Source organism: Podarcis raffonei, chromosome 8 (genome assembly GCF_027172205.1).
Source record: "Podarcis raffonei isolate rPodRaf1 chromosome 8, rPodRaf1.pri, whole genome shotgun sequence".
Taxonomy (NCBI): domain Eukaryota; kingdom Metazoa; phylum Chordata; class Lepidosauria; order Squamata; family Lacertidae; genus Podarcis; species Podarcis raffonei.
Genome location: NC_070609.1, coordinates 6,647,948 through 6,673,408, shown reverse-complemented (window position 1 = coordinate 6,673,408; position 25,461 = coordinate 6,647,948). Strand labels below are relative to the sequence as shown.

General features: G+C 50.3%; 1 protein-coding gene across 6 annotated transcripts in view; it reads right to left on the bottom strand.

Annotated features, from left to right (window-relative positions):
* The window catches only part of ACTN4 (actinin alpha 4), a 129,087-nt gene that overhangs the window by 37,236 nt on the left and 66,390 nt on the right, over nucleotides 1–25,461 (bottom strand). For 3 of the 6 annotated variants that reach the window (XM_053401827.1, XM_053401831.1, XM_053401829.1), the window contains exons 3-8: nucleotides 23,150–23,269; nucleotides 12,341–12,427; nucleotides 9,926–10,013; nucleotides 7,132–7,210; nucleotides 4,662–4,743; nucleotides 2,201–2,286 (exon numbers count right to left, since the gene is read on the bottom strand). In XM_053401827.1, the coding sequence (XP_053257802.1) occupies nucleotides 2,201–2,286; nucleotides 4,662–4,743; nucleotides 7,132–7,210; nucleotides 9,926–10,013; nucleotides 12,341–12,427; nucleotides 23,150–23,269 (542 nt within the window). Of the gene's footprint in view, nucleotides 1–1,222; nucleotides 1,309–2,200; nucleotides 2,287–4,661; nucleotides 4,744–7,131; nucleotides 7,211–9,925; nucleotides 10,014–12,340; nucleotides 12,428–23,149; nucleotides 23,270–25,461 lie in introns of all 6 variants that reach the window. The other 3 variants (XM_053401826.1, XM_053401830.1, XM_053401828.1) reach the window with 1 other exon arrangement.

Below are 25,461 nucleotides of genomic sequence, written 5' to 3'. Positions count from 1 at the left end.
GCCCTTTCATATAAGGATGGAGACATCAGGAACCGCACTGAACAACTCGATTATCACTGCAGTGATACTGAAGAGTGATGGGAGTCTACGCCGTTCATTGCTGTAGAACAGACAGTGACCGTTGGATGTTTTTGACTACAACTCCCATCATCCGTGACCCTGCCAGCTGGGGCAGATGGGAGTTGTAGTCTAAAACACCAGCAAAGCATCAGGCTGGGGAAAAGGCTGCAGTGGGGCGCACAACACATTCAGAGGAGCTACCTACCTGGTTCAGAACTCAGCTCCGGGGCCGTTGCCAGTTCAGTCCCAGAATATGCGAGCTCATGCAAGAGTACCTGTGGCTAAACCAGAAACTTCAGAGCAGCCTTTGCCAAACTGCTGCCTGGCACTGGCGGGAGTTGTGGTCCAACAGGGCAGCAGGTTGGCAAAGGGTACTGATGCCTGAGGCTATCCACCAGGTTTTGCTCCGAGCTATAGAACAAGCCCTGGACAGGGAGGAGACCTAACAGCCAAGCCTTTATGGCCTTTTTTCCCAACCAGAAGGTGAGCACCGTATTTTTTGCTCTATAAGATGCACCAGACCATAAGACGCACCCAGTTTTTGGTGGAGGAAAACAAGAAAAAAATATTCTGAATCTCAGAAGCCAGAACAGCAAGAGGGATCGCTGCGCAGTGAAAGCAGCAATCCCTCTTGCTGTTCTGGCTTCTGGGATAGCTGCGCAGCCTGCATTCATTCCATAAGACGCACACACATTTCCCCTTACTTTTTAGGAGGGAAAAAGTGAGTCTTATAGAGCAAAAAATACGGTATTTCAAGGAAGACTTGATCCTGGAGGTCTCTCCAGAAAGCCAACGCCACACCCTGGGAACTCCACTGCTTGCATACAGCTAGGAACAGAGTTGCACAGTATTCTGGCAGAGGTGACGTTTAAAGGAAATCTAGAAGCTGCTCCTTGCCTGGAGAATTTTTGCGGGGAGCCAGAAGCCTTTCAGTCTCACAGGGGGCTCGATGCATCCCTAGCTTACCGCCTGGATTTTTAACGAAACAAAAATTCAAAGCCACTCCGCCTCCCGGCTTAGTTGACCCTCCGCAGGCATGCCCTTTCATGCAAATGTAAACCCTGCGCTCCGGAAAGTGGGTGAGGAACATGTTAGGGGCGGTTTAGACTAGCCAGGTAAGAGCAGCAGCAGCAGCAGACAGCCCCGCCCAGGCAAAGCTCACCTTCTGAGCCCCAGAGAAAGCGTGATAGAAGCAGGAGACGTAGGTCATGATGGCCTTCTCATCGGGCCTGAGTGTGCCTACAATATCTGCGCAGGAGGAAAGAGAAAACAAAGGGAAGCAAAGTCAAGGGCACAATGCGAGATCGTCCCGGCTCCCCCTCTGGCATGCGGCAGAGGAGGGGTGGGGCAAGCCTTTGCTCCGGACAGGGACCCAAACCTCAGCTGGGAGAGGGCTCTGCGGAAATAAACGTCGCCCTTGATTCAGCCAGCCCTGCAAACTTTCCAAGATACCTCTCCAAAGACTCTCTGCTCTGCTCCTAAGAGCTCTTAGGACTGCAAGACAACTGGTTCGCTATACAACTCTGTGTCTCTTTACTCAAAAGGAAACGCTGGTGTGTTCGATGGGGCTTACACCCTAGGGAGTGTGTTTACGATCCAGCAAAGCCTCAGTTGATGCATCGGTGGGGCTGCCCAATTTTAAATGGTTGGGCTTAGAGTTCACGGGTTCCCTTGCTTATTTTGAGAAGCTATTTTGGTTCCGGCGTGTTACTGTAATAGCAAGTTCTTGTACTTCCTTCAGCCTCTCCTCAAAAGGGCATCTGAAGTGAGGCTTTGCAAATATATTCCAGAAGTACAGGAAAACAAATACATTTGAATATAATTTGCACATATAATTTGTAAGGAGGTGGATGATTAATCCATGAAAATGCTGATTGCTTGGCAGCCCTCCCTGAAACCCGGCAGACCAAGTGGCTTCAACTCTATCCGTTGAGAGTCTCCCAAATAATATTTGAAAGCAAAGAGATTTCTGGCTCATTATGATCTCGTGTTGAACCCTGGATGTCAGACCCTGAGCTAGCTGAGGTTTGGGTTCCCACTGTTCTGCAAGTAGCAGCCCTCGGCACGAGAAGTCAGGAGAGCAACAGGCGCTGGAAGGAAGAGGAGCTGTTAACAGTAGAGGCTCAGCCACGTCTGGTACCTTCTGAGCGCCAGAGAAGGCATGGTAGAAGCTGGAAACATAGGTCATAATGGCCTTCTCATCGGGCCGGGCCGTGTTGACAATGTCTGAAAAGCGAACAAGAAGCATTAAAGATACCAGGAGGCAAAACTCTCCCCCGTCCCCTGTTCCTTGATGATCTGCTGGTTCTAGCAAAATCTGCCACAGCTCTGGTGTCCACCTGTAGGCAAAGATTGAGCCCGGAGAAAGTTAACGCCGAGAAGTCAATGTTACAAGTTTCCAAGTGAGCCAGAACTGGAAGTTAACTTGTCCAGCATGGAACTGAAGCCAAGGATCTGAGATTTATACTGCCAGAGCTCAAGGCTGTGCACACAACTGACGTGAAGGCCTATTAAAGGCTGAAGAGTTTTTACGACTTTGCAGTGGCTTCTCGCTTGCCCTTTCCTCCAAAAAAGAACTTTGAATGCAGAGATTGTGCCAGGCATGTCTAATAAAACTCTGCGGACACCCACTGGAATCCGAGCGCTCCTGGTTTGTTTCGGGGTGTGGTTCCCTCGCTGCGGGGCTTTTCCTGCCCTCATCCCAGGGCACCAGGGAGAAAGGCCTGCATTATATGTCCAAAGCCCCTTAGAAAGGAATGCTAAGGAAGCCGAACGAAACAGCGACAACAGGGGTTTGCTCCACTAGCTGTCAGTCCTGTGAACCGAAGGCCACACAAGCGTCTGATTGGCCAGCAGCAGACTGGTCCTCCCCCTCGGCTCCATCAATTCACAAGCAAAGTATGAGCTTGGAGGAGCTGGGCAGAATTTCTCCCATGGCTCCTTAAGGAGGCCCATGGCTCACTTCAGAAACCAGGGGTGGGATTCGCCATCCATAGCAGGGGTGGGGGAACTTTGGCCTTCCAGAGGTTGCTAAACTTCAACTCCCATCATGGCTTGCCATTGACCACGGTTGCTTGAACTGATGGGAGTCATAGTACAGCAACATCCAGAGGGCAAGAGGTGTCCTCTCCACCCCCCCGTGATCTAGAACCTGAGCAAGATCACTCAGACTGAGTCGTGAGCCAGGTTCCCCGCGTCCCTGGACCTGGGAAATCTGACAAATACAGGCCCATTTGGCTCCCTACCTCTCTCGCCTTGACCTAGCCACTGTGATCCACGCGACGGTCACCTCCAGACTGGATTATTGTAACTCACTCTATGTGGGGCTGCCCTTGAAGCTGACCCAGAAACTCCAGCGGGTGCAGAACACCGCGGTGAGACTCCTTACAGGGTCCTCGCCGCGGGATCACATTTACCCGGTGCTATACCAGCTGCACTGGCTCCCGGTGGAGTACAGAATCAGGTTCAAGGTGCTGGTTTTAACCTTTAAAGACCTATACAGCCTAGGACCCTCATACCTACGGGACCGCCTCTCCTAGTATGTCCCACAGAGGACCTTACGGTCTTCAAATAAAAGCATCTTGGAGATCCCGGGCCACAGGGAGGTTAGGCTGGCCTCAACCAGAGCCAGGGCTTTTTCGGCTGTGGCCCTGATCTGGTGGAACGCTCTGTCACAAGAGACTAGGGCCCTGCGGGACTTGACATTTTTCCGCAGGGCCTGCAAGACAGAGCTGTTCCACCAGGCCTTTGGCCAAGGCGCAGTCTGACGCCCTCCTTTGGTAATCCTCACAGAACTCTAACCCAATGGTTGCCATTAATTTGATTCTGAACTGATTTTAGAATGAATTGATTTTAGAATGTATTTCAATTAATTGATTGTGATTTTATGTAAACTGTGTTACTTTTACTGTTGTTAGCCGTTCTAAGCCCGGCTTCGGCTGGGGAGGGCGGGATATAAATAAAATTTTATTATTATAAGGTGGCAGAGTCCTGAGCAAAGAGACTGTACCACTTAGCGTGGAGAAGACTCGTTTTTTTAATACTCCGTGTAAAAGCAAAACTCTCCACGCACAAACCCTCCACAGTACACCAGGGACGAAGGCAGCTGGAGAAAACCTCTCCCCAAGTTTTCGACTTTCAGGATGTCGCAAAGAAGGGGAATGTCTGAAATGCGACTGCACCACTTTCAGCCTTAAGCGGTACAGTCCCTTCTGCCTCAGGACTCCGCCGCCTACGATTTCTGCGTCGGGAGTGCAGCAGATCTGATCTGGCAAGTTACTTTGACCCAGAGGAATTTGGGCTTTGCAATTCGGGGTGTGTGTGTGTGTGGAGGGGCTGGGCAGCTAAGTGCAAGTCAGCCCGACGGAAGGAGCGTCAGTGACTCTCAGCAAGGCAGCGAACCCAAGGCAGTGCTCAACAGCTCTTTTGGGCTTCCGCAGCCCAGCCCTACTAAGGGAACTGCAGGATGGGGGGGCGGGAAAGGTACTTCAGCGCCAAGAACATCTTCCTCTGGGAGTCGGTTGCATTGCAACGCTGTTACGAAATTTGCTTCTTGGAACCGAACACCCAAGCCCACACTCCGAGAGCAGCCTCCAGCTTACCTTCTGCATCCAACATCTTGGGAATGTCGAGGTATTTCTCAGCGACCTCAAAAGCGTTGTTCAGATTCGTGACTGGATCATCCTGGGGAGAATTGGGGGGGGGGGTTGTCAGAGAGGCACAGCTGTTAGAACTGGTGCCGTCCCAAAGCCGAATCGCAAGCCTGCCCTGCCAGCTGAGAAGGAACACCCAAAGGAGAAAAGTGTTTCTCTGCCTCCCCCTGCCCCACTACAAGCAGCTACTGGTGATTTGGTTCAAAACGTTCTGCTTCTCGTGTGGCCACAACAGTCTGGCTAACTGCACAGCTGCAAAAAGGCTTTTAAGTTTTTCTTGTGTGGGTAAGGGGAAGGACCTTCCTCCGTGACGCTCACTATCGTGGCACCAGCTTCCCACACCGCTGCACGAGCCAGCAGATGCGTGCAGACAGTGCATTTAAACATCAAGGTAAAGGTAAAGGGACCCCTGACCGTTAGGTGCAGTCGCGGACAACTCTGGGGTTGCGGCGCTCATCTCGATCTATAGGCCAAGGGAGCTGGCGTTTGTCCGCAGACAGTTTTTCCGGGTCATGTGGCCGGCATGACTAAGCCGCTTCTGGCGAACCAGAGCAGCGCACGGAAACGCCATTTACCTTCCCAACACAGCGGTACCTATTTATCTACTTGCACTTGACTTGCTTTCGAACCGCTAGGTTGGCAGGAGCTGGGACCGAACAACGGGAGCTCACCCCGTCGCGGGGATTCGAACCGCCGACCTTCTGATTGGCAAGCCCTAGGCTCTGTGGTTTAGACCACAGTGCCACCCGCGTCCCTTCATTTAAACATACCACATCACAAATGGAAGAGATGTATCACGCCTTGGTTCCCATGAGCTAAAGATTCTTTAACAACTTGGAGGAATCAAGGTTTTTTTGCTAGATGCACACTGTATATTCAAAGCACTATGGTTCGACTTTAAACAGCTGTGGTTTTAATAATAATAATAATAATATTTTTATTATTTATACCTTGCCAATCTGGCTGGGTTTCCCCAGCCACCCTGGCCGGCTCCCAACAGAATATTAAAAACATGATAAAACATCAGACATTAAAAACTTCCCTAAACAAGGCTGCCTTCAGATGTCTTCTAAAGGTCAGGTAATTGTTTATCTCTTTGACATCTGGTGGGAGGGCGTTCCACAGGGCGGGCGCCACTGCCGAGAAGGCCCTCTGCCTGGTTCCCAGTAGCTTTGCTTCTCACAGTGAGGGAACTGCCAGAAGGCCCTCGGAGCTGGACCTCAGTGTCTGGTCTGAACAATGGGGGTGGAGACGCTCCTTCAGGTATACTGGGCCTTTGAGGCCTTTGAGGGCTTTAAAGGTCAGCACCTTTGTGCTTGGAAATGTACTGGGAGCCAATGTAGGTCTTGGGATCCCGGAAGGTGTAGTTTAAGGGTGATGGGAGAATTTAGGAGGCTCCTCTTCCCCTCCCAGAGTTACAGCTCCTGCAGGGCTTTAGCAATCAATTCTTCTTTATGTAGAACTCTTGGAATTGTAACTTGGTGTGGGGAGTGGGGGGAGAAGGAGATTTCCTAGCAACACTCAGCACCCTTTGCAAACTACAGTTCCCAGAATTCTTTGGGGGGAAGGCAAGACTGTACAAAGGTCATGATACAGGGTGCTTTTAAATGGATGGTGCAAATGCGGCCTTTAATTCCACTAAAGAGCCCTGCAGCGCAGCCCAGTGTGAGTTTTAGGGCATTTCACACACCCGCCCGACTACCACTTTACCTCCATGGCATTTCAGCTCAGGAAAAAAATACCGCATTTTTCGCTCTATAAGACGCACCTAGTTTTTGGAGGAGGAAAACAAGAAAAAAAACACATTCTGAATCTCAGAAGCCAGAACAGCAAGAGGGATCGCTGCGCAGTGAAAGCAGCGATCCCTCTTGCTGTTCTGGCTTCTGGGATAGCTGTGCAGCCTGCATTCGCTCCATAAGACGCACACACATCTCCCCTTACTTTTTAGGAGGGAAAAAGTGAGTCTTATAGAGCAAAAAATATGGTATGCTTTGCCACGTTTAACCCTGAGGCTGGTCGCTGCCATTCTTACGTTACGGACAAGGATATCGTGACTTGCCCCAGATTGCCCAGGGAGGTGCTGGCTGAAGTGGGATTTGAAGCTGAGATCTCATGTGGTGCAATCGCTCAGTGCGTCCGGCTGTTAAGCAGAAGGCTGGTGGTTCAAGCCCACTCAGAGATAGCTGCAGGGAGAATTCCTGCATTGCAAGGGTTGGACTAAATGACCGTCCTGGGTCCCTTCCAGCTTACAATCCTGTGATCTCACTCAAGCCAGTGACTCATGCTCATTTCTGGACTGGATTCTGGGGAGAGCATGTAGGACACAGCTAAAAACACAAATAGCAATGATACTACTACTAACACTCAATTTCGAGTCCAAAATGAGGGAGGGAGGAAGGAGCTGCTGTCGCCAACATACCTTTCTGAGCTTGTCATACTCAATGAGTTCTGGTCTGTGTCTGTGGATCAAGGCATTAAAAGCAAGGCCGTCTTTCCAGCTGTAAAAAGAAGCCCAAGGATACAGTTAGATTGCTTGGCTGTCCAAGAGGGGAAACTGCAGCTTCGGGGCAGCATTCCTCAAAACTGTGAGGCCCGCCCCCCCTTTCGGACAGGAGGGTGCTTTTCAGTACAGTAATGCTGTACTGTTTTAAACACTTGATTGGGAGCCGCCCAGAGTGGCTGGGGAAACTCAGCCAGATGGGCGGGGTATAAATAAAAAATTACTACTACTATTATTATTATTATTATTATTATTATTATTATTATTATTATTACAGTGGTATCTCGGGTTAAGTAATTATTTCGTTCCAGAGGTCCGTTCTTAACCTGAAGCACCACTTTAGCTAATGGGGCCTCCCGCTGCCGCCGCGCTGCCAGCACACAATTTCTGTTCTCATTCTGAAGCAAAGTTCTTAACCTGAGGTACTATTTCTGGGTTAGCGGAGTGTGTAACCTGAAGCATATGCAGCCTGAAGCGTATGTAACCTGAGGTACCACTGTATTATTATTATTATTATTATTATTATTATTATTATTATTATTATTTTCACAAAAAGGTGGCAAAGAAAGGGCAGAACCACACAAACTTCAAGAGAGACACTAAAAAGTAAGAATGTGAGAGCTCTGCTGGGCTGCACTCAGGATTCGTTCAGTCCAGTGGCCAAGCCACTGGGACGCCGACAAGCAGGGTCTGAAGGCCACAGCCTGTTCCTGCCTATTTCCCTTCAATGTGGGGGTGCCACACAGCCATTGCAACCACAGACAGCCCCCCCCCCGCAACCTCCTCCGAGGATTTGCCTGTTCTTCTCAAAGGCATCTAAGCCACCACAACATTATGTGTTGTGACACCTCCCATCAGCACATGGACTCCCCCCCCCCATGCTAAATCTGTTCTAAGGATTCTTCCAACCCTCCGGAGCAGATTTGGGGCAGAGCACAGGGCATGCAAGGTAAAGGTAAAGGACACCTGGATAGTTAAGTGCAGTCAAAGGTGACTATGGGGTTGCGGCGCTCATCCCGCTTTCAGGCCAAGGGAGCCGGCGTTTGTACACAGACAGCTTTCCGGATCATGTGGCCAGCAGGACTAAACTGCTTCTGGCGCAACGGGACACCGTGATGGAAACCAGAACGCATGCAAATGCCATTTACCTTTCCGCCACAGTGGTACCTGTTTATCTACTTGCGCTGGCGTGCTTTTGAACTGCTAGGTTGGCAGGAGCTGGGACCGAGCAATGGGAGCTCACCCCGTCGTGGGGATTCGAACCACCGACCTTCTGATCAGCAAGCCCAAGAGGATCAGTGGTTTAGACCATAGCGCCACCCGCGTCCCTATAGGGCATGCATGGAGTGGGGGAGACGGTGTCCCCATTTCACAAGTGGAAATCCTTGTGTTGATGAGAGATGTTCCTTGGATTGCTACCCTTTTGCCAGAGAACTCTCCTGAGTCAGTTCCATGCCCTGGGTGGCAGATTTGCCTTCCGCTGCCCAGAATCTACTGCCCATTTATTTCAGTGGGTGATTCACTTTTCACCCAGCACATATCATTCCACCAGCCTCTGCTCAGCACTCTCCTCCCCAAGACCCATTATTCCTCAAATATCCATCTAGCCGCGGCCTCTCGTCCGCACAAGATAACCTGCCAGCCTCTTAAAGATTCCCAGCGAGCTACTCCCAGGTCTCTGGCTTGAGCAGGAACCACAAAGGCCTCTGCTATTTGATGGGCTGGTCTGCTGGATTTTTAATCGGAAGCCATCCTCCTGAAGCCATTTCTCGCAGCCTTCGAGACGCAGCAAGGCGTTCTGGCCGGAGTGTGGAAATGCTGCCTCTTTGTTTGGGAAAGGCAAGGCCCGGTGCCTCGCAGCGTCGCTGTGCCTTGACTGGCCAGAATCGTACAGTTGAAAGGGACCCCCCGAGGTCATCCAGCCCAACCCCCTGAAATAAAGGGATAGCAGCTGAAGAATCTCCACTTTTCGAAGGAGTGTGTTCCACTGTCAGAACAGCTTGTGTTTAGTTGGAATCTCCTTTATCGTACTTGGAATCCATTGGTTCTTAGCCGGGATAGCTCAGCCGGCAGACCACGGAGCTCTGAATCTCAGGGTCAGGGGTTTGAGCCTCGCGTTGGGCAAAATATTCCTGCATTGCAGGGGGTTGGACTAGATGCCCTTTGTGGTCCCTCCCAACTCTAAGATTCTTTCACGGTTTGCATCTTACCCTCTAGAGCAGCAGAAAACAAGCTTTGCTCCCTCTTCCATGGGACAACCTTTTAGATATTAAAGGTAAAGGTAAAGGGACCCCTGACCATTAGGTCCAGTCGTGGCCGACTCTGGGGTTGCGGTGCTCATCTCGCTTTACTGGCCGAGGGAGCCGGCGTACAGCTTCTGGGTCATGTGGCCAGCATGACTAAGCCGCTTCTGGCGAACCAGAGCAGTGCACGGAAACGCCGTTTACCTTCCCGCCGGAGCGGTAGCTATTTATCTACTTGCACTTTGATGTGCTTTCGAACTGCTAGGTTGGCAAGAGCAGGGACCGAGTTGCGGGGATTCGAACTGCCAATCTTCTGATCGGCAAGTCCTAGGCTCTGTGGTTTAACCCACAGCGCCATTCTATCTCTTCTCACTCTCCTCCTTTCCAGCCTAAACATGCCCAGCTTCCTCAACCGTCCCTCCTAAAGGTTGGTTTCCAGGCCCTCGATCATCTCGGCTCCCCAAGGTTACCTTATGTGGAAGTTCTGTACGTTGACGTTCTTGTAGGGCGCAGTCTTCCTCTGGCACCAGAGCAACAGGCCTTCCTTGGCTGAAGTCTCTGCAGGATGAAGGGGAGAAAGAAGAGAGAGGAGGTGATGGCGCCATCCTTGGCAGGATGGGTCCCCTGGCGTTGGGGGGGCTGAAGCTAAGGCAGCAACAGGAATGGGACGGAGCCAAGACAACATCTCCAAACCTAAGGGTCGAAGGCCAACGTTGTACAAGGCTCATGGGCTCTTCCACAGGAAAAAAAAAGTATGCAGAATGCCCCGAGAGATGCATGGTCTCCCCAAAACAGTAGGTAAAGGTAAAGGTACCCCTGCCCGTACGGGCCAGTCTTGACAGACTCTGGGGTTGTGCGCCCATCTCACTCAAGAGGCCAGGGGCCAGCGCTGTCCGGAGACACTTCCGGGTCACGTGGCCAGCGTGACAAAGCTGCATCTGGCGAGCCAGCGCAGCACACGGAAACGCCGTTTACCTTCCCGCCAGTAAGCGGTCCCTATTTATCTACTTGCACCTGGGGGTGCTTTCGAACTGCTAGGTTGGCAGGCGCTGGGACCGAGCAACAGGAGCGCACCCCGCCGCGGGGATTCGAACCGCCGACCTTTCGATCGGCAAGCCCTAGGAGCTGAGGCTTTTACCCACAGCGCCACCCGCGTCCCAAAACAGTGGTAACTCTCATAAACAAAATTCAACATTGCGTTTTTATACAGGCATCCTCCCGCTTGTGCATGGACCTGGGAAGCAACCCAACAATTCAATTCAAACTGGGAAATGGCAGGAGAGAGCTGGGGAGTCCCCGTGGCTCACAAGGCACTGAAGTCCAGTACTGAGGGCCTTCTGGCGGTTCCCTCCCTGCAAGAAGCCACATTACAGGGAACCAGGCAGAAGGCCTTCTTGGTGGTGGCATCCACCCTGTGGAACGCCCTCCCACCAGATGTCAAAGAGAAAAACAACTGCCAGACTTTTAGAAGACATCTGAAGGCAGCCCTGTTTAGGGAAGCTTTTAATGTTTAATAGATTATTATATTTTAATATTCTGTTGGAAGCCGCCTAGAGTTGCTGGGGAAACCCAGCCAGATGGGCGGGGTATAAATAACAAATTATTATTATAATATTATTATTAAGGAGACCCTCCCTGGAGCCCAAAGAGGACGTGTGCAAGGGCCAGAGGAAGCCCCAAAGAGACTGGAGGCACAGCGGGGCTTTGTTTACGCTGCTCAGTCTCCCCGCCTGGCAGCTGATGCGCTAGGTAGCGCAGCACTAGTCTTTCATGCGTCCTCCAGCCTCCTGCTAGCCCCAGAGCTTCAGTTCTAGTTGTGGGTATTTTTGGATACAGTATGAGTTGAAGAGAGAGCGACAGAGAGGGTGTCCTAAGAATGTTTAGAGGGTGCTCCCAACTTTGTACAATGTCACCAATGTGCGTGGGGGCCCAGAACGTAACCCCCCCACAAGTTGGGAGCTGTCTGTTGTTGTGATCTGCCCAGGGACAGATCCGAGGAGGGAACGGTCTTGGGGGAAATGACCCTTTCCTATAAAGCAGCCTCCCCCAAGCTGGCGCCCTCTGGGTGTTTTGGATGATGGGAGGCAGAGATCAAATCATCCAGAGGGCACCAGCCTGGGGAAGGCTGCAACAAAGCGCTTCCAAAACTAGTACCCTGAAAAGGTACAGGCCCATTTGAGTTTTTGCTAAGAAAAACGCCACCAGGTGCCCCGAAACCTTAACCCGTGTTTGTTGTCACTTGTGCAGAAGGGAAGGGGGGTGGCTATTGTGGGTGGGGCATCTGCGGGGGAGAAGAAGTGGCAAGTGGGATAGGAAGGTGAGCTCACACCCACCCAGCCCACTCCCCAAAATATGGCATGTTTTGTAAAAAAAAAGAAAAGAAAGAAAAGGCGCTCTTGCTTGTGCCTGAACTGGGAATAAAACAGCTGAGGTGTATAAGATCAGGTGGGTGCAATTTGCGTTCTTAGGTACTGGGGCTGCACTGGGGCCCAGGCTGAAAGCCACGGGGGGGGGGAGTATTGTGCTCCCCCCCCAAAAAGCCTCTGGTTGCCTAATGGCTGCTTGGCAGGCATTCGCAAGGCAGGTCTTTGCCAAGGAGCCTGAGCCACACGCTCAATAAAGTCAGCGAGGGTTACTGCAACCGACCTGAGCAGCTGCACGGTGCATGATTAATTGTCGCTGGTCTAGCGGGAAAGAGGAAGCGGTTTAAGGCATGGGCACCGTCGAGGATCACCGCAAGTCCGCGGTGCATTGCCGCATGGGCTTTGCCAGTTCCCTCTCCCGTCTATTTAAACGTGCCAGACGTACAGCTGGTGCTGACACGCCAGGAGGAAGGTGCAGAGAGAGCAGGCTGGCGCGCGGCCTGCGGGAACTTGGGCACTCACCTTCTACGGAGATGTCCTGGATGGCGAATCTGAGGATGATGGTCCAGATCATGCCGAGGGTCATCTTTGCATTGCCGTCGACGATTTCTGGAAGCAGACGGGAAGGGCGTTAAGGGAGGGAGGCCGGTTCTGTTCTGGATCAGCTCACGCTTCGGACAGAAAGCGGGCAACTTGCATAGCTCACTTGGTCAGAGCGTGGTGCTGATTATGCCAAGGTTGGAGGTTTGACCCCAGGGTCCTTTCAAACTCTATGATTTTTGCTGAAAGTTCCCAGGCGAACACACGGTTCAGAAAGGACACATGTGCCAAGGAGATGATACCGAGTTGTGGCACTGTGATGCGTTCCCACTGCACACCCCTAGGGGTCTGGCGGTGTGTGTGTCCCCTGATGCAACACCCGCCATTTGGAACACCCTGCCTGTCGATACCAAGCAGGTACCACCAGTTCATTGTACAGTGATAGCCTGTTCGACTTGCAAAACGTTCAGAAACCAAGGCACGACATCCGATTGGCTGCAGGAAGCTCCTGCGGCCAATCGGAAGCCACGTCGAACGTTCGGGTTCCAAAAAATGTTCGCAAACCGGAACACTCACTTCCAGGTTTGTGGCGTTTGGGAGCCAAAACGTTCGACTTGCAAGGCGTTCAGGATCCAAGGTGCCTGCCGAAAATACTGGTGCCTGTTCAGATATGTTTCAATGTGTTTTAATCAGATTTTTAGCTTATCGTTTATTTTAATTAAGTAGCTGACTTTAGCTGTTTTTACTGGTAATTTCATTGTTTCATACTTTTAGAGTGGTGGGGGTTTTTTAAAGGTTTTTTTTTACAACCAAGCAGTATATACAGTACATTTTATGAAACAAATAAATTTGGGCCTCTACTATATACCGTATTTTTCGCTCTATAACACGCACCCGACTATAACACGCACATAGTTTTTAAGAGGAGGAAAACAAGAAAAAAAATATTCTAAATGAAACAGTGGATGTATGATTTTTGTGGTTCATGCTGTGGCCACAGACATGTGATCTGACGGTGAGTTTGGAGTAGCCCAATGCAAAAATCCTGAGGATCCATGTGGATCCGTGCTTTGTAACCACGTTTTTGCACCACTGCGGCCCCAGGCAACAGTGGGTACGTGATTTTTTTGGTGCAGGCTGTAGCCATGGACATGCTATGTGATCTGATGGTGAATTTGGGGTGACCCAGTGCAAAAATCCTGAGGATCTATGTGGATCCGTGCTTTGTAACCAGGCTCTCTGTCCCTCTCTCCTCCCCACTCAGCGGCTCTTCTCCCGCTTTGCTGTTTCAAAGCAAGCCATGGAGGAGGGAAGGAAGGGGAACCATGGATCCTCTGCTCCCGACTGCAGCAGATCCCCCCGCCATCCGTAGGCATTCGCTCCATAACACGCACAGACATTTCCCCTTACTTTCTAGGAGGAAAAAAGTGAGTGTTGTGGAGCAAAAAATACGGTATATATGGTTGAACACACTTGCCACTTTGAGGGGCAAGTCAGCCTTTCGTGTTTCTTCCATTTGCGAATTATTGCACCAATTGGACCAGCCTTGTCCCGGTCTACAATCTTGTCCCTGACATCCTTGGACAGCTCTTTGGTCCTGGTCCTGGTGGCTAGTTTGGAATCTGCTGGATTGAGTGCTCCTGTCGACAGGTGTCTTTTGTACAGGTACTGTAACGAGCTGGGATTACAGGTAAGGCCTCTCCCTTACAGCACCTTGTTACATACATACTGTACCAGGTAGCCTGACATTTGGCTGGTTGATAGGGGATCAAATACCTGTTTCACTCACTATAATGCACATCAATCTCTGACTTTTGTCTTCTGGGATTCTGGGGGGTTTTCCTGTTGTTATTCTGTCTCTCACAGCTACGACAAACCTACCATTAAAATTATGGACTGGTCATTTCTTCGTCAGAGGGCAAACGGGCAAATTTAGCAGGGGATCAAATACTTCCCCCCCTCACTGTATGGGCATAGAGATCAGCGTTCAGAAGGGCTGTAGCTCAGTGGTGCGTGTGCATTGCATTTCCCAGGTCTCAATCTCTTGCAAAGACTGCTGCCTGAATCCCTAGATAGTCCTCTGATGTTATAGTAGCCCAGCTCCCATCAGCCTCAAGGGTAGAGGTTGGAGCCCAACAACACACAGGGAAGGATAAACGACTAACAGACTTTGAAAAGCTGGCATCACTGGGTCAATTTCATCAATTTTGTTGAATTAAACTAAATAGCTTTAATTGGATTTTGAACAAATGCACAATTAATTGTTACCGTTTTGAATTTCATTGTGCAAACTGCTATTCTGAATAATGCTTTTCACGGGGGGGCACTGGGGATGAGTTCGTGGAACCAAGCTTTGAAGAGGAAAATCTGGGAACCCCTGACATAGACAACACTGATCTGGATGGGCTCATTGTTCAACTCTGACTAAGGCAGCTCCCTGAGTTCCTCCCTGTTCTGCGAATCTTAGTACAGTGGTACCTCGGTTTTCGAGCGTCTTGGAAGTCGAACGTTTCGGCTTTCAAATGCAGAAAACCTGGAAGTAACTGCTTCAGTTTTCGAACACTTTTCGGAAACTAAAAACGTGCCACGCAGCTTCCTTACCGAGTTTTCTGGATGTAATTGCTTCCGGAAATGCATGCTTCGGTTTTTTAACGTTTCGGAAGTTGAACAGATTACGTTCGAAAACCGAGGTTGCACTGTACAGTGGTACCTCGGGTTAAGTACCGCATTTTTTGCTCTATAAGATGCACCAGACCACAAGACGCACGTAGTTTTTGGAGGAGGAAAACAAGAAAAAAAAATTCTGAATCTCAGAAGTCAGAACAGCAAGAGGGATCGCTGCGCAGTGAAAGCAGCGATCCCTCTTGCTGTTCTGGCTTCTGGGATAGCTGCGCAGCCTGCATTCGCTCCATAAGACGCACACACATTTCCCCTTACTTTTTAGGAGGGAAAAAGTGAGTCTTATAGAGCAAAAAATATGGTACTTAATTCGTTCTGGAGGTCCGTTCTTAATCTGAAACTGTTCTTAACTTGAAGCACCACTTTAGCTAATGGGGCTTCCTGCTGCCGTCGCACCGCCACCGTGCGATTTCTGTTCTCATCCTGAAGCAAAGTTCTTAACCCGAGGTACTATTTCTGGGTTAGCGGGGTCTGTAACCTGAAGCGTCTGTAACCTGAAGCGTATGTAACCCGAGGTACCACTGTACTGGTTTGCTTCTCAAAAGCAAGTTTCTAGGCCTTATGGTGCGAAATATACATTTGGTGCCACAGGGGCAATGTAGCCTGAGTTCTCCGAAGTCAGGCGGTGGGCTGATTAACGTTTCCATCGGCCGCAGGCAGGGTCTCGGTGCTGTGTGGAGGTCCTGGCTGCACCCAAAGGGGAGAAGCAGCTGCATAAAGGTAAAGGTAAAGGTACCCCTGCCCGTGCGGGCCAGTCGTGTCCGACTCTAGGGTTATGCGCTCATCTCACGTAAGAGGCCGGGAGCCAGCGCTGTCCGCAGACACTTCCGGGTCATGTGGCCAGCGTGACAAAGCTGCTCTGGCGAGCCTGCACCAGCGCAGCACACGGAAACACTGTTTACCTTCCCGCTATAAAGCGGGACCTATTTATCTACTTGCACTTAAGAGTGCTTTCGAACTCCTAGGTGGGCAGGAGCTGGGACCGAACGACGGGAGCTCACCCTGCCGCGGGGATTCGAAACGCCGACCATACGATTGGCCAGTCCTAGGCACTGAGGTTTTACCCACAGCGCCACCCGCGTCCCGCCATAAATGATGCAAAAGAGCAGGAACTGCGGAATTATGCAAAAAGAGAGCAACTGTGCAAAATCTGTTCAGTTTGCATGATTTAGGCAAGCTGCAGGTTTGCCGGGGCACAGAATTGTTTTGTTGCTGGAGCACAGGCTACAGACTGGCTTTGTACTCTTGAACCACCCAGGAAGCCTTTCTGGCTGGTCCTCCGTTGCAATCTGTGCCTTTTTTTGCCTTCCGCCAGCAGACACAATGGAGGGAGAGACTGGATCCCCCCCCCCCGGCCACTGAGAAGATTAACAAGAGATGCTGCAGGACAAGTGGCCGGCAGGAGTTGCTTGCAGTCCCTGAGAGAGGCAGAGCGCAGAATCCCCAATTCGGATTCCTTTATTTGCCGTCAGGCCACCCAGAAGCAAGAGTGAAATCCTTTGCTCTCTTAACCAGCACAAATCAAATCATGGCTAAGCTCATAATGGCCTATATATCTGCAACTTACTGTACTCTGCTTTTGACTGTATTGTGCTTATTTGTGGATTCCATGGAAAAACCCCTGAAAATATTCCTCCCCACGCAAAAAAAGGGGGAAAACTGCAAGCGTTAAAATTTGGTCCCCTAATCTTAACATGCTAAGGTAAAGGTAAAGGGACCCCTGGCCATTAGGTCCAGTTGTGACCGACTCTGGGGTTGTGGCGCTCATCTCACTTTATTGGCGGAGGGAGCCGGCGTACAGCTTCCGGGTCCTGTGGCCAGCATGACTAAGCCGCTTCTGGCAAACCAGAGCAGCGCACGGAAACGCCGTTTACCTTCCCACCGGAGTGGTATCTATTTATCTACTTGCACTTTGACGTGCTTTCAAACTGCTAGGTTGGCAGGAGCAGGGACCGAGCAACGGGAGCTCACCGCGTCACGGGGATTCGAACCACCGACCTTCGGAACAGCAAGTCCTAGGCTCTGTGGTTTAACCCACAGCGCCACCCGCATCCCAATCTTAACATGCTAAAATTGCGCAAAAGATGAGCAACGCTCTGGGTCTCCCTGGCTGGACAGAGCAATCTCCCTCCAGCAATTGCTGCAGCTGGAAAACCTGCAGCCCAAGCGCAGAATTTGCAAGCGCTCAGAAGCAGGAAGGCTAAGAAGTCCAAACAGCACAGAAGGTGCTGAGCAGAGACGCCAAAGGGTGTCGATCTGGGAAAGGGTGTGTGCAGGAGCAGAGAGGGCGCCGGGCTTGATGAGCCCTCTTTTCTGTAACCGGAGATGCCACACCCGATGTGCCAAGAGGGCACTTGTCAGAACATGCGCTGGTTTCAAGGACAGCTCCCTTTCCCAGGTTAGGTCCCCGAAGGCAGGGGAGGCGATGCCGGAGCACTGGGGAAGCTCTGGAGAGCTGGATTCAGCTCACCTGGTCCATTGCTTCCAGAAAGGACACGATGGCATCGAAGAGAGATTTGCCACGGGTGCAAACCCTGTAGCAACCGCCCCCCTCGGATAAATAACTGGAGGTGGGTGGGGGGGCCTTGCATCTGCAGCTGGCAAAGAAGAGCCTGAGGACGCAAGCTTGCTGGATCAGATCAGGGGTCTCCAACGTGGTGCTCACTGACCGCAGCACCCCCATTTAGGAGAAGCTGGGTGCCAAAGGGGCCAATTTTAAAAAAATATTAAGGGTTTTTGCTCCGGGGAGCTGAATATTTTGCTTGAAAGAGGGTTGCCTGTTTCGGGGGAATTTTCTGCCTCAGTCTTTCTTCTGTAAAATGGGTTTGTTGCAGCGCTCAGCAGTTTCTTAGAGATGTTTGACAGTGGGTCTGCCCCAGGAGGTTGTGGCCTCTCCTTCCTCGGAGGTTTTTAAGCAGAGGTTGGAGGGCCACCTGCCATGGACGCTTCAGCTGAGGTCCCTGCGTTGCAAGGGGTTGGACTGGATGACCCTCAGGGTCCCTTGCAACTCTACAATTCCACAATAGGATTAGGGTAATCTGGTCCAAGCCAACATTCAGACGGAAGCCAGCTAGAGTGCCTTCAGGGAGTTCAGAAAAAGATCATGAGGATGGATGGCCTTTCCAACTAATCTCCAGCTACCAGGACACTGTCACCGAACAAGTAGCTTGCATTGAGTTTAAAAACATTGGAAGAGTCTGCTGGATGAGGCCAATGGCCAATGCAATTCTGGGCTGCATCAATAGGAGTATAGCATCTAGATCAAGGGAAGTAATAGTGCCACTGTATTCTGCTCTGGTCAGACTGTGTCCAGTTCTGGGCACCACAGTTCAAGAAGGACACTGACAAACTGGAACGTGTCCAGAGGAGGGCAACCAAAATGGTCAAAGGCCTGGAAACAATGCCTTATGAGGAACGGCTAAGGGAGCTGGGCATGTTTAGCCTGGAGAAGAGGAGGTAAAGGGGTGATATGATAGCCATGTTCAAATATATAAAAGGATGTCACACAGAGGAGGGAGAAAGGTTGTTTTCTGCTGCTCCAGAGAAGCGGACACGGAGCAATGGTTCCAAACTACAAGAAAGAAGATTCCACCTAAACATTAGGAAGAACTTCCTGACAGTAAGAGCTGTTTGACAGTGGAATTTGCTGCCAAGGAGTGTGGTGGAGTCTCCTTCTTTGGAGGTCTTTAAGCAGAGGCTTGACAACCATATGGCAGGAGTGCTCTGATGGTGTTTCCTGCTTGGCAGGGGGTTGGACTCGATGGCCCTTGTGGTCTCTTCCAACTCTATGATTCTATGATTCTAAGTCCAGCATCCTGATCTCACAGTGGCTGACAGTGGGAAACCTGCATCAAAAGTTGAAACTGAAATACTTTATTTACTGGACCATAAAGAAGGCTGATCACCGAAGAATTGATGCTTTTGAATTCTGGTGCTGGAGGAGACTCTTGAGAGTCCCATGGACTGCAAGAAGATCAAACCTATCCATTCTGAAGGAAATCAGCCCTGAGTGTTCACTGGAAGGACAGATCCTGAAGCTGAGGCTCCAATACTTTGGCCACCTCATGAGAAGAGAAGACTCCCTGGAAAAGACCCTGATGTTGGGAAAGATGGAGGGCACAAGGAGAAGGGGACGACAGAGGACAAGATGGTGGGACAGTGTTCTCGAAGCTCCCAGCATGAGTTTGACCAAACTGCGGGAGGCAGTGGAAGACAGGAGTGCCTGGCGTGCTCTGGTCCAGGGGGTCACGAAGAGTCGGACACGACAACAACAACAAAATAGAGAAATAAATAGAGAAACATAGTTCTCCAGTTTCTCTAGATGACTTGTTGCAAGATGAAAGGCGGTAGCTGTTGCATCAAGCAGAATTCAAGCCCAAGATCCCACTTCCCCTCTTGCTGTTTCCACCAACTGGGGTTCAGAAGCATTACAGATAGAGAATAGCCATCCCGGCTAGCAGCCATTGACAAGTCTTATCCTCTTCACCAGTATTTCCCAACTTGGGTCTTTTGGACTACAACTCCCATCATCCCTAGCTAGCAAGACCAGTGGTCAGCGATGTTGGGAATTGTAGTCCAAAAAAACAGCTGGAGACCCAGGTTTGGGAAACTCTGCTCTACACAAACAGGGTGCAAAGGAGGGGCACAGAGGGGGTGTGGCCAAGGAGGGGTGTGGCCTCTGGAGAGTCCCATGGGCCAGAGGCAGAGGGGTCTCGAGGGCTGCACTCAGACCCCACACTCGAGATTCCCCATCCCTGATATAGTTGTAAGAGCGGCTGATAGGTTTGTTGTCTCTCATCCGTTTTTAATTTAAAAAAAGTAAGAAGAGCCTGTGACGCAGGTGGCGCTGTGGGTTAAACCACAGAGCCTAGGACTTGCTGATCGGAAGGTCGGCGGTTCGAATCCCCGCGACGGGGTGAGCTCCCGTTGCTCGGTCCCTGCTCCTGCCAACCTAGCAGTTCGAAAGCACGTCAAAGTGCAAGTAGATAAATAGGTACCGCTCCGGCGGGAAGGTAAACGGCGTTTCTGTGTGCTGCTCTAAATCACGACTGGGCCTCACGCAGTGTGTGAAAATCCACTAGGACCTTGTGTCTGGCTGTGATCTGTAAGAGACCCCGGCACTGTTTGAGGAGAGGTCTTTTTCCTAGTGCAAGCCACATCCAGGGCAGGGAGCCCGCAAGGAAGAAGGAACTGCAGAGCTGAGGGTGGGTGGGAGAAAAAAAAAATCCAGCGGCAAAGAATTTGGGGGATTTTTGTTTGCTTGTTTCAAAGCGTGTAACGTATTTATTGCCAGCGTATAAATCTGGCAAGGCTCAAAGGAATATCGGTCACAGAAGCTCAGAACAATAACGACAAGTATTTGGATGAGGGGGGGTTGCATCACTGGATACAATTAAGTTCAGAAGAGCCAGCCGTGTGCTCCCAGCTGACCAGCTGCAGGAAAATGAATCTTGCCCTGGGCAAATGGCTCCATGGCTGCCCTGATGGCTCTCTCTCCGTGTGTGTGTGTGTGTGTGTGTGTGTGTGTGTGTCTATGCCTTGCTCTTTCCAGCTCCCAAACTACCGTATTTTTCGCTCTATAACACGCACCCGACCATAACATGCACATAGTTTTTAGAGGAGGAAAACAAGAAAAAAAATATTCTAAACGAAACAGTGGATGTATGATTTTTGTGGTTCATGCTGTGGCCACAGACATGTGATCTGACGGTGAGTTTGGGGTAGCCCAATGCAAAAATCCTAAGGATCCATGTGGATCCATGCTTTGTAACCACGTTTTTGCACCCCAGGCAACAGTGGGTGCGTGATTTTTTTGGTGCAAGCTGTAGCCATGGACATGCTATGTGATCTGATGGTGAATTTGGGGTGACCCAGTGCAAATATCCTGAGGATCCATGTGGATCCGTGCTTTGTAACCAGGCTCTCTGTCCCTCTCTTCTCCCCACTCAGCGGCTCTTCTCCCGCTTTGCTGTTTCAAAGCGAGCCACGGAGGAGGGAAGGAAGGGGAACCATGGATCCTCTGCTCACGACTGCAGCAGATTCCCCCACCATCCGTAGGCATTCGCTCCATAACACGCACAGTCATTTCCCCTTACTTTCTAGGAGGAAAAAAGTGAGTGTTATGGAGCAAAAAATACGGTACTTTTCAAATTGCCTTGACGATATCTGCGGACACAGAGAGCAGGGAGATCGGAGGATACTGCTCTCTTTCCAGAGAGCTTGTTCAGGAGCTGCAGCTGCAGCCAATCAGACTTACATGCACCGTGGAAGATTACACTAAAGCTGCTCTGTTTAGGGTTACACACACACACTAAGGAAATGCACTGTGGGCACAGAATTCGGCTCTGTGATCTGTATAAATTGGGACATTGTCCAGCATCTCTTCGTTTGCATAATGCATTCCAGTTTCGCGAGTCACGGGGAAGGGCAAGGAGGGTACAGGGCACAGGAAACGTTACTCAGCAGCTCCTCTCGACTTCCGAGATCCCCACAGAAGTGGCCTGCACATTTTAAAGCGTTTCGAAAGATAAGAAGACTCGGGCCCCGAAGGCCCACATGGTCCAGCCTCCTATTCCCACAGTGGTCAAACCAGGTGCTTATGAAAAGTCTGCAAGCAGGATCTAAGCGCAACAGCCCTTTCCCAACCTGCAGTCCGCCTCCACCTGTATTCCAGCAGATGGAAATCTCTTAGCAGGAGACCCAGCTGCCCCAGAGCTGGGGAACCGGTGACTCTCCAACTCCCTTCATCATCCCTGATTCCGCAGGGTGGGTGAGGCAGGAGTTGCAATACAACAGCATCTGAAGGGCTGCAGGTTTCTAGCCCCCTGTTCTGTCTAATAATAATAATACGAATACCCTCCCCAGCCAAAGCCAGGCTAACAACAGTAAAAATAGCACAGTTTACATAAAAATGCAGGTCCCGGCCTTTGCCATTTTATTTCTTTGCATTTTATTCTGCACAACCACCGTGTGAAGCGCTGGGAAAGACTGTGATTGTGTGTGTTGTGTGTGTGTACACGACTTGGCCCACTCAACCTTTATAAGGATTTGGACTCAGTTTTGTTTGATCTAAGCACAATATCTCTCTTATGCCACACTGTCTCTCCAAACAGATCAACAGAGCGCATTTGACAGGTGAAAGTCAAGCTTTTAATGTTTGATGTTTGATTGTATTTTTAATATTTTGTTGGAAGCCACCCAGAGTAGGCGGGGTATAAATAATAATAATAATTATTATTATTTTCCTTGTAGGTGCGGCTAGTGATGCAACAAGCCGCACTGTTCTCAACGACAGAATTTACCGTATTTTTTACTCTAGAAGACTCACTTTTTCCCTCCTAAAAAGTAAGGGGAAATGTGTGTGCGTCTTATGGAGCGAATGCAGGCTGCGCAGCTATCCCAGAAGCCAGAACAGCAAGAGCGATTGCTGCTTCCGCTGAGCAGTGATCACTCTTGCTGTTCTGGCTTCTGGGATTCAGAATATTTTTTTTCTTGTTTTCCTCCTCCAAAAACTAGGTGCGTCTTGTGGTTTGGTGCGTCTTATAGAGCAAAAAATACGGTGAGTGGCATTATGCTGTATTGTATGCCCCCCCTTTTTTCTGTTTTTTTTTCTGTTTTATCTTTTGTTTGTTTTTGTTACTAGTAATTCTTTTGTATTATGCTTATTTACTGAAAATAATAAATATTATTTGGGGGAAAAAAGATGTTTTTAGAAAGTACAAGGGAGGAGGTCCCTGCCCCGAGAGAAGAAGAAGAAGAAGAAGAGTTTGGATTTGATATCCCGCCTTTCACTCCCTTTTAAGGAGTCTCAAAGCGGCTAACATTCTCCTTTCCCTTCCTCCCCCACAACAAACACTCTGTGAGGTGAGTGGGGCTGAGAGAGTTCAGAGAAGTGTGACTGGCCCAAGGTCACCCAGCAGCTGCAGGTGGAGGAGCGGGGAATCGAACCCAGTTCACCAGATTACGAGTCCACCACTCTTAACCACTACACCACACTGGCTCTCCAATCACAGACAACTCACAATAAATAGCTTGCGGCGTTTTGTAAAACGGGCACGACGTTATCGCCGGGAGAGGCCTGAAAGAACAGCATCCCAACCCGCGTAATCTTACCTTCAGCTCCTATGGAAACCAGCTTGACTCCTTTGCTTGCGATGAAATCGAGAGCTTTGTTCACGTTGTTGATCTTATGTACCCTCATCTTTCCTCTCTCCGGTTTCGGTAACCGCTCCCCTGGGCAAGCAGAAAGAAGAGAGGGGTGGGTTGGTGGAAGGAGGAGATCGGATTGAAAGAGCACAAAAGTGAGTTTCCTTCTAGCATCAGATGCAAGCTCAGCAAGACACAAAGGACAAACACCTTTCTTGTCCAAAGAGGAACAGATTTTTTTTCCCCTTTGGGTTTCCTAAGTTACTCCAGGTTGAATTCTCTTTAGCAGTCATCCGTCTCTCCAAAAGGAGAAGAAGCTGACATTTGGGTCAGATTTCCCAGGGTGTAAGCCTATTCAAGCACCAGAGTGAGGCAAAAATCTTGAATCAACGGGGGTGGGGTGGGGGTGTCGAGAGGGAGCTGGTGAGAATGGGTCAAAACGGGGTTAACAAGGCGCCAGATGGCCCATCAGCCTTCAGCCACCCCAAAAATCAGTTTAAACCCAAACTGTGAAATTATTCAGATTAACAAGGTTTGCATGGCTAATTCAGAGCTAAGAACTGGACAGTTGGGGGGTGGGTATGGAAAGAGTACACTATGCCTTGTCTATTTGTTCTCCCCATCTCCTGCTCCCCATTTCTTTGTGGTATCAGACACCAGTGGAAAGCCATGTTCTTCCAACCAGGCCCCTGGAAAAGCAACTGATTTGTGAATTACACTGGTACCTCGGGCTACATACGCTTCAGGTTACATGCGCTTCAGGTTACAGACTCCGCTAACCCAGAAATAGTGCTTCAGGTTAAGAACTTTGTTTCAGGATGAGAACAGAAATTATGCTCCGGCGGCGTGGCGGCAGCAAGAGGTCCCATTAGCTAAAATGGTACTTCAGGTTAAGAACAGTTTCAGGTTAAGAACGGATCTCTGGAACCAATTAAGTACTTAACCCGAGATACCACTGTACAAGGATTGCAAGCTCCCCAAAGACATGCTCTATGGCAGGCATAAGCAAACTTGGCCCTCCGGGTGTTTTTGGGACTACAACTCCCATCATCCCTTGCCACTAGTCCTGTTAGCTAGGGATGGTGGGAATTGTAGTCCCAAAATATCTGGAGGGCCGGGTTTGCCTATGCCTGCTCTACGGGGAGCCGCCTTCAGGCAAAAGGCCTGTTGGCAGACCAGCTGTGCGTTACAAAGATGTCTGCAAACATGACATGACTGCTGGCAACATCAGCCTCGCCCTGTGGGAATCCCTTGCAAACGACCGCAGTGCCTGGAGACAGGCAGGACAGGTTGTGTATCTGTAGCAGCGACCAGAGGAGGAAAAGAATCACCCTGGTGCATCGGCAGCAGCACAACAGGATGCCTTCCTCTGCCCCAGCTGCAACAAAACATGTCTCTCCTGTATCGGTCTCTACAGCCACAGCAGGCGCTGTGATTCTCCAACGGTTTGACTTCACCCACAAAGGTGCGCCAGTCCCTTGTCTCCCGAGACAGACGGATGCCAACAACAAACAGGCTGTGGGGGCCACTGGTATGATCCCAGGGCAGACGCATCACCTCTCATCATCTTAGGATATGGGCAGGCAAACTAAGGCCCAGAGGCCGGATCCGGCCCAATCGCCTTCTCAATCTGGCCCGCGGACAGTCCGGGAATCAGCATGTTTTTACATGACTAGAATGGGTCCTTTTATTTAAAATGCATCTCTGGGCTATTTGTGGGGCCTGCCTGGTGTTTTTACATGAGTAGAATGTGTGCTTTTATTTAAAATGCATCTCTAGGTTATTTGTGGGGCATAGGAATTCGTTCATTTTTTTTTTTCAAAATACAGTGGTACCTCGGGTTAAGTACTTAATTCGTTCCAGAGGTCCGTTCTTAACCTGAAACCGTTCTTAACCTGAAGCACCACTTTAGCTAATGGGGCCTCCTGCTGCCGCTGCGCCGCCAGAGCACGATTTCTGTTCTCATCCTGAAGCAAAGTTCTTAACCCGAGGTACTATTTCTGGGTTAGCGGAGTCTGTAACCTGAAACGTATGTAACCTGAAGCATATGTAACCTGAAGTGTATGGGTTATTTGTGGGGCATAGGAATTCGTTCATTCTCCCCCCCAAAAAAAAATATAGTCCGGCCCCCGACAAGGTCTGAGGGACAGTGGACCGGCCCCCCGCTGAAAAAGTTTGCTGACGCCTGTCTTAGGATGGTCAAAGATGACTGTTCAAAACTCAAACTTGCCGCAGAGCTAAAAGGCGGTCCTGAAAAGTGCCAATCAACAGCCCCTGCA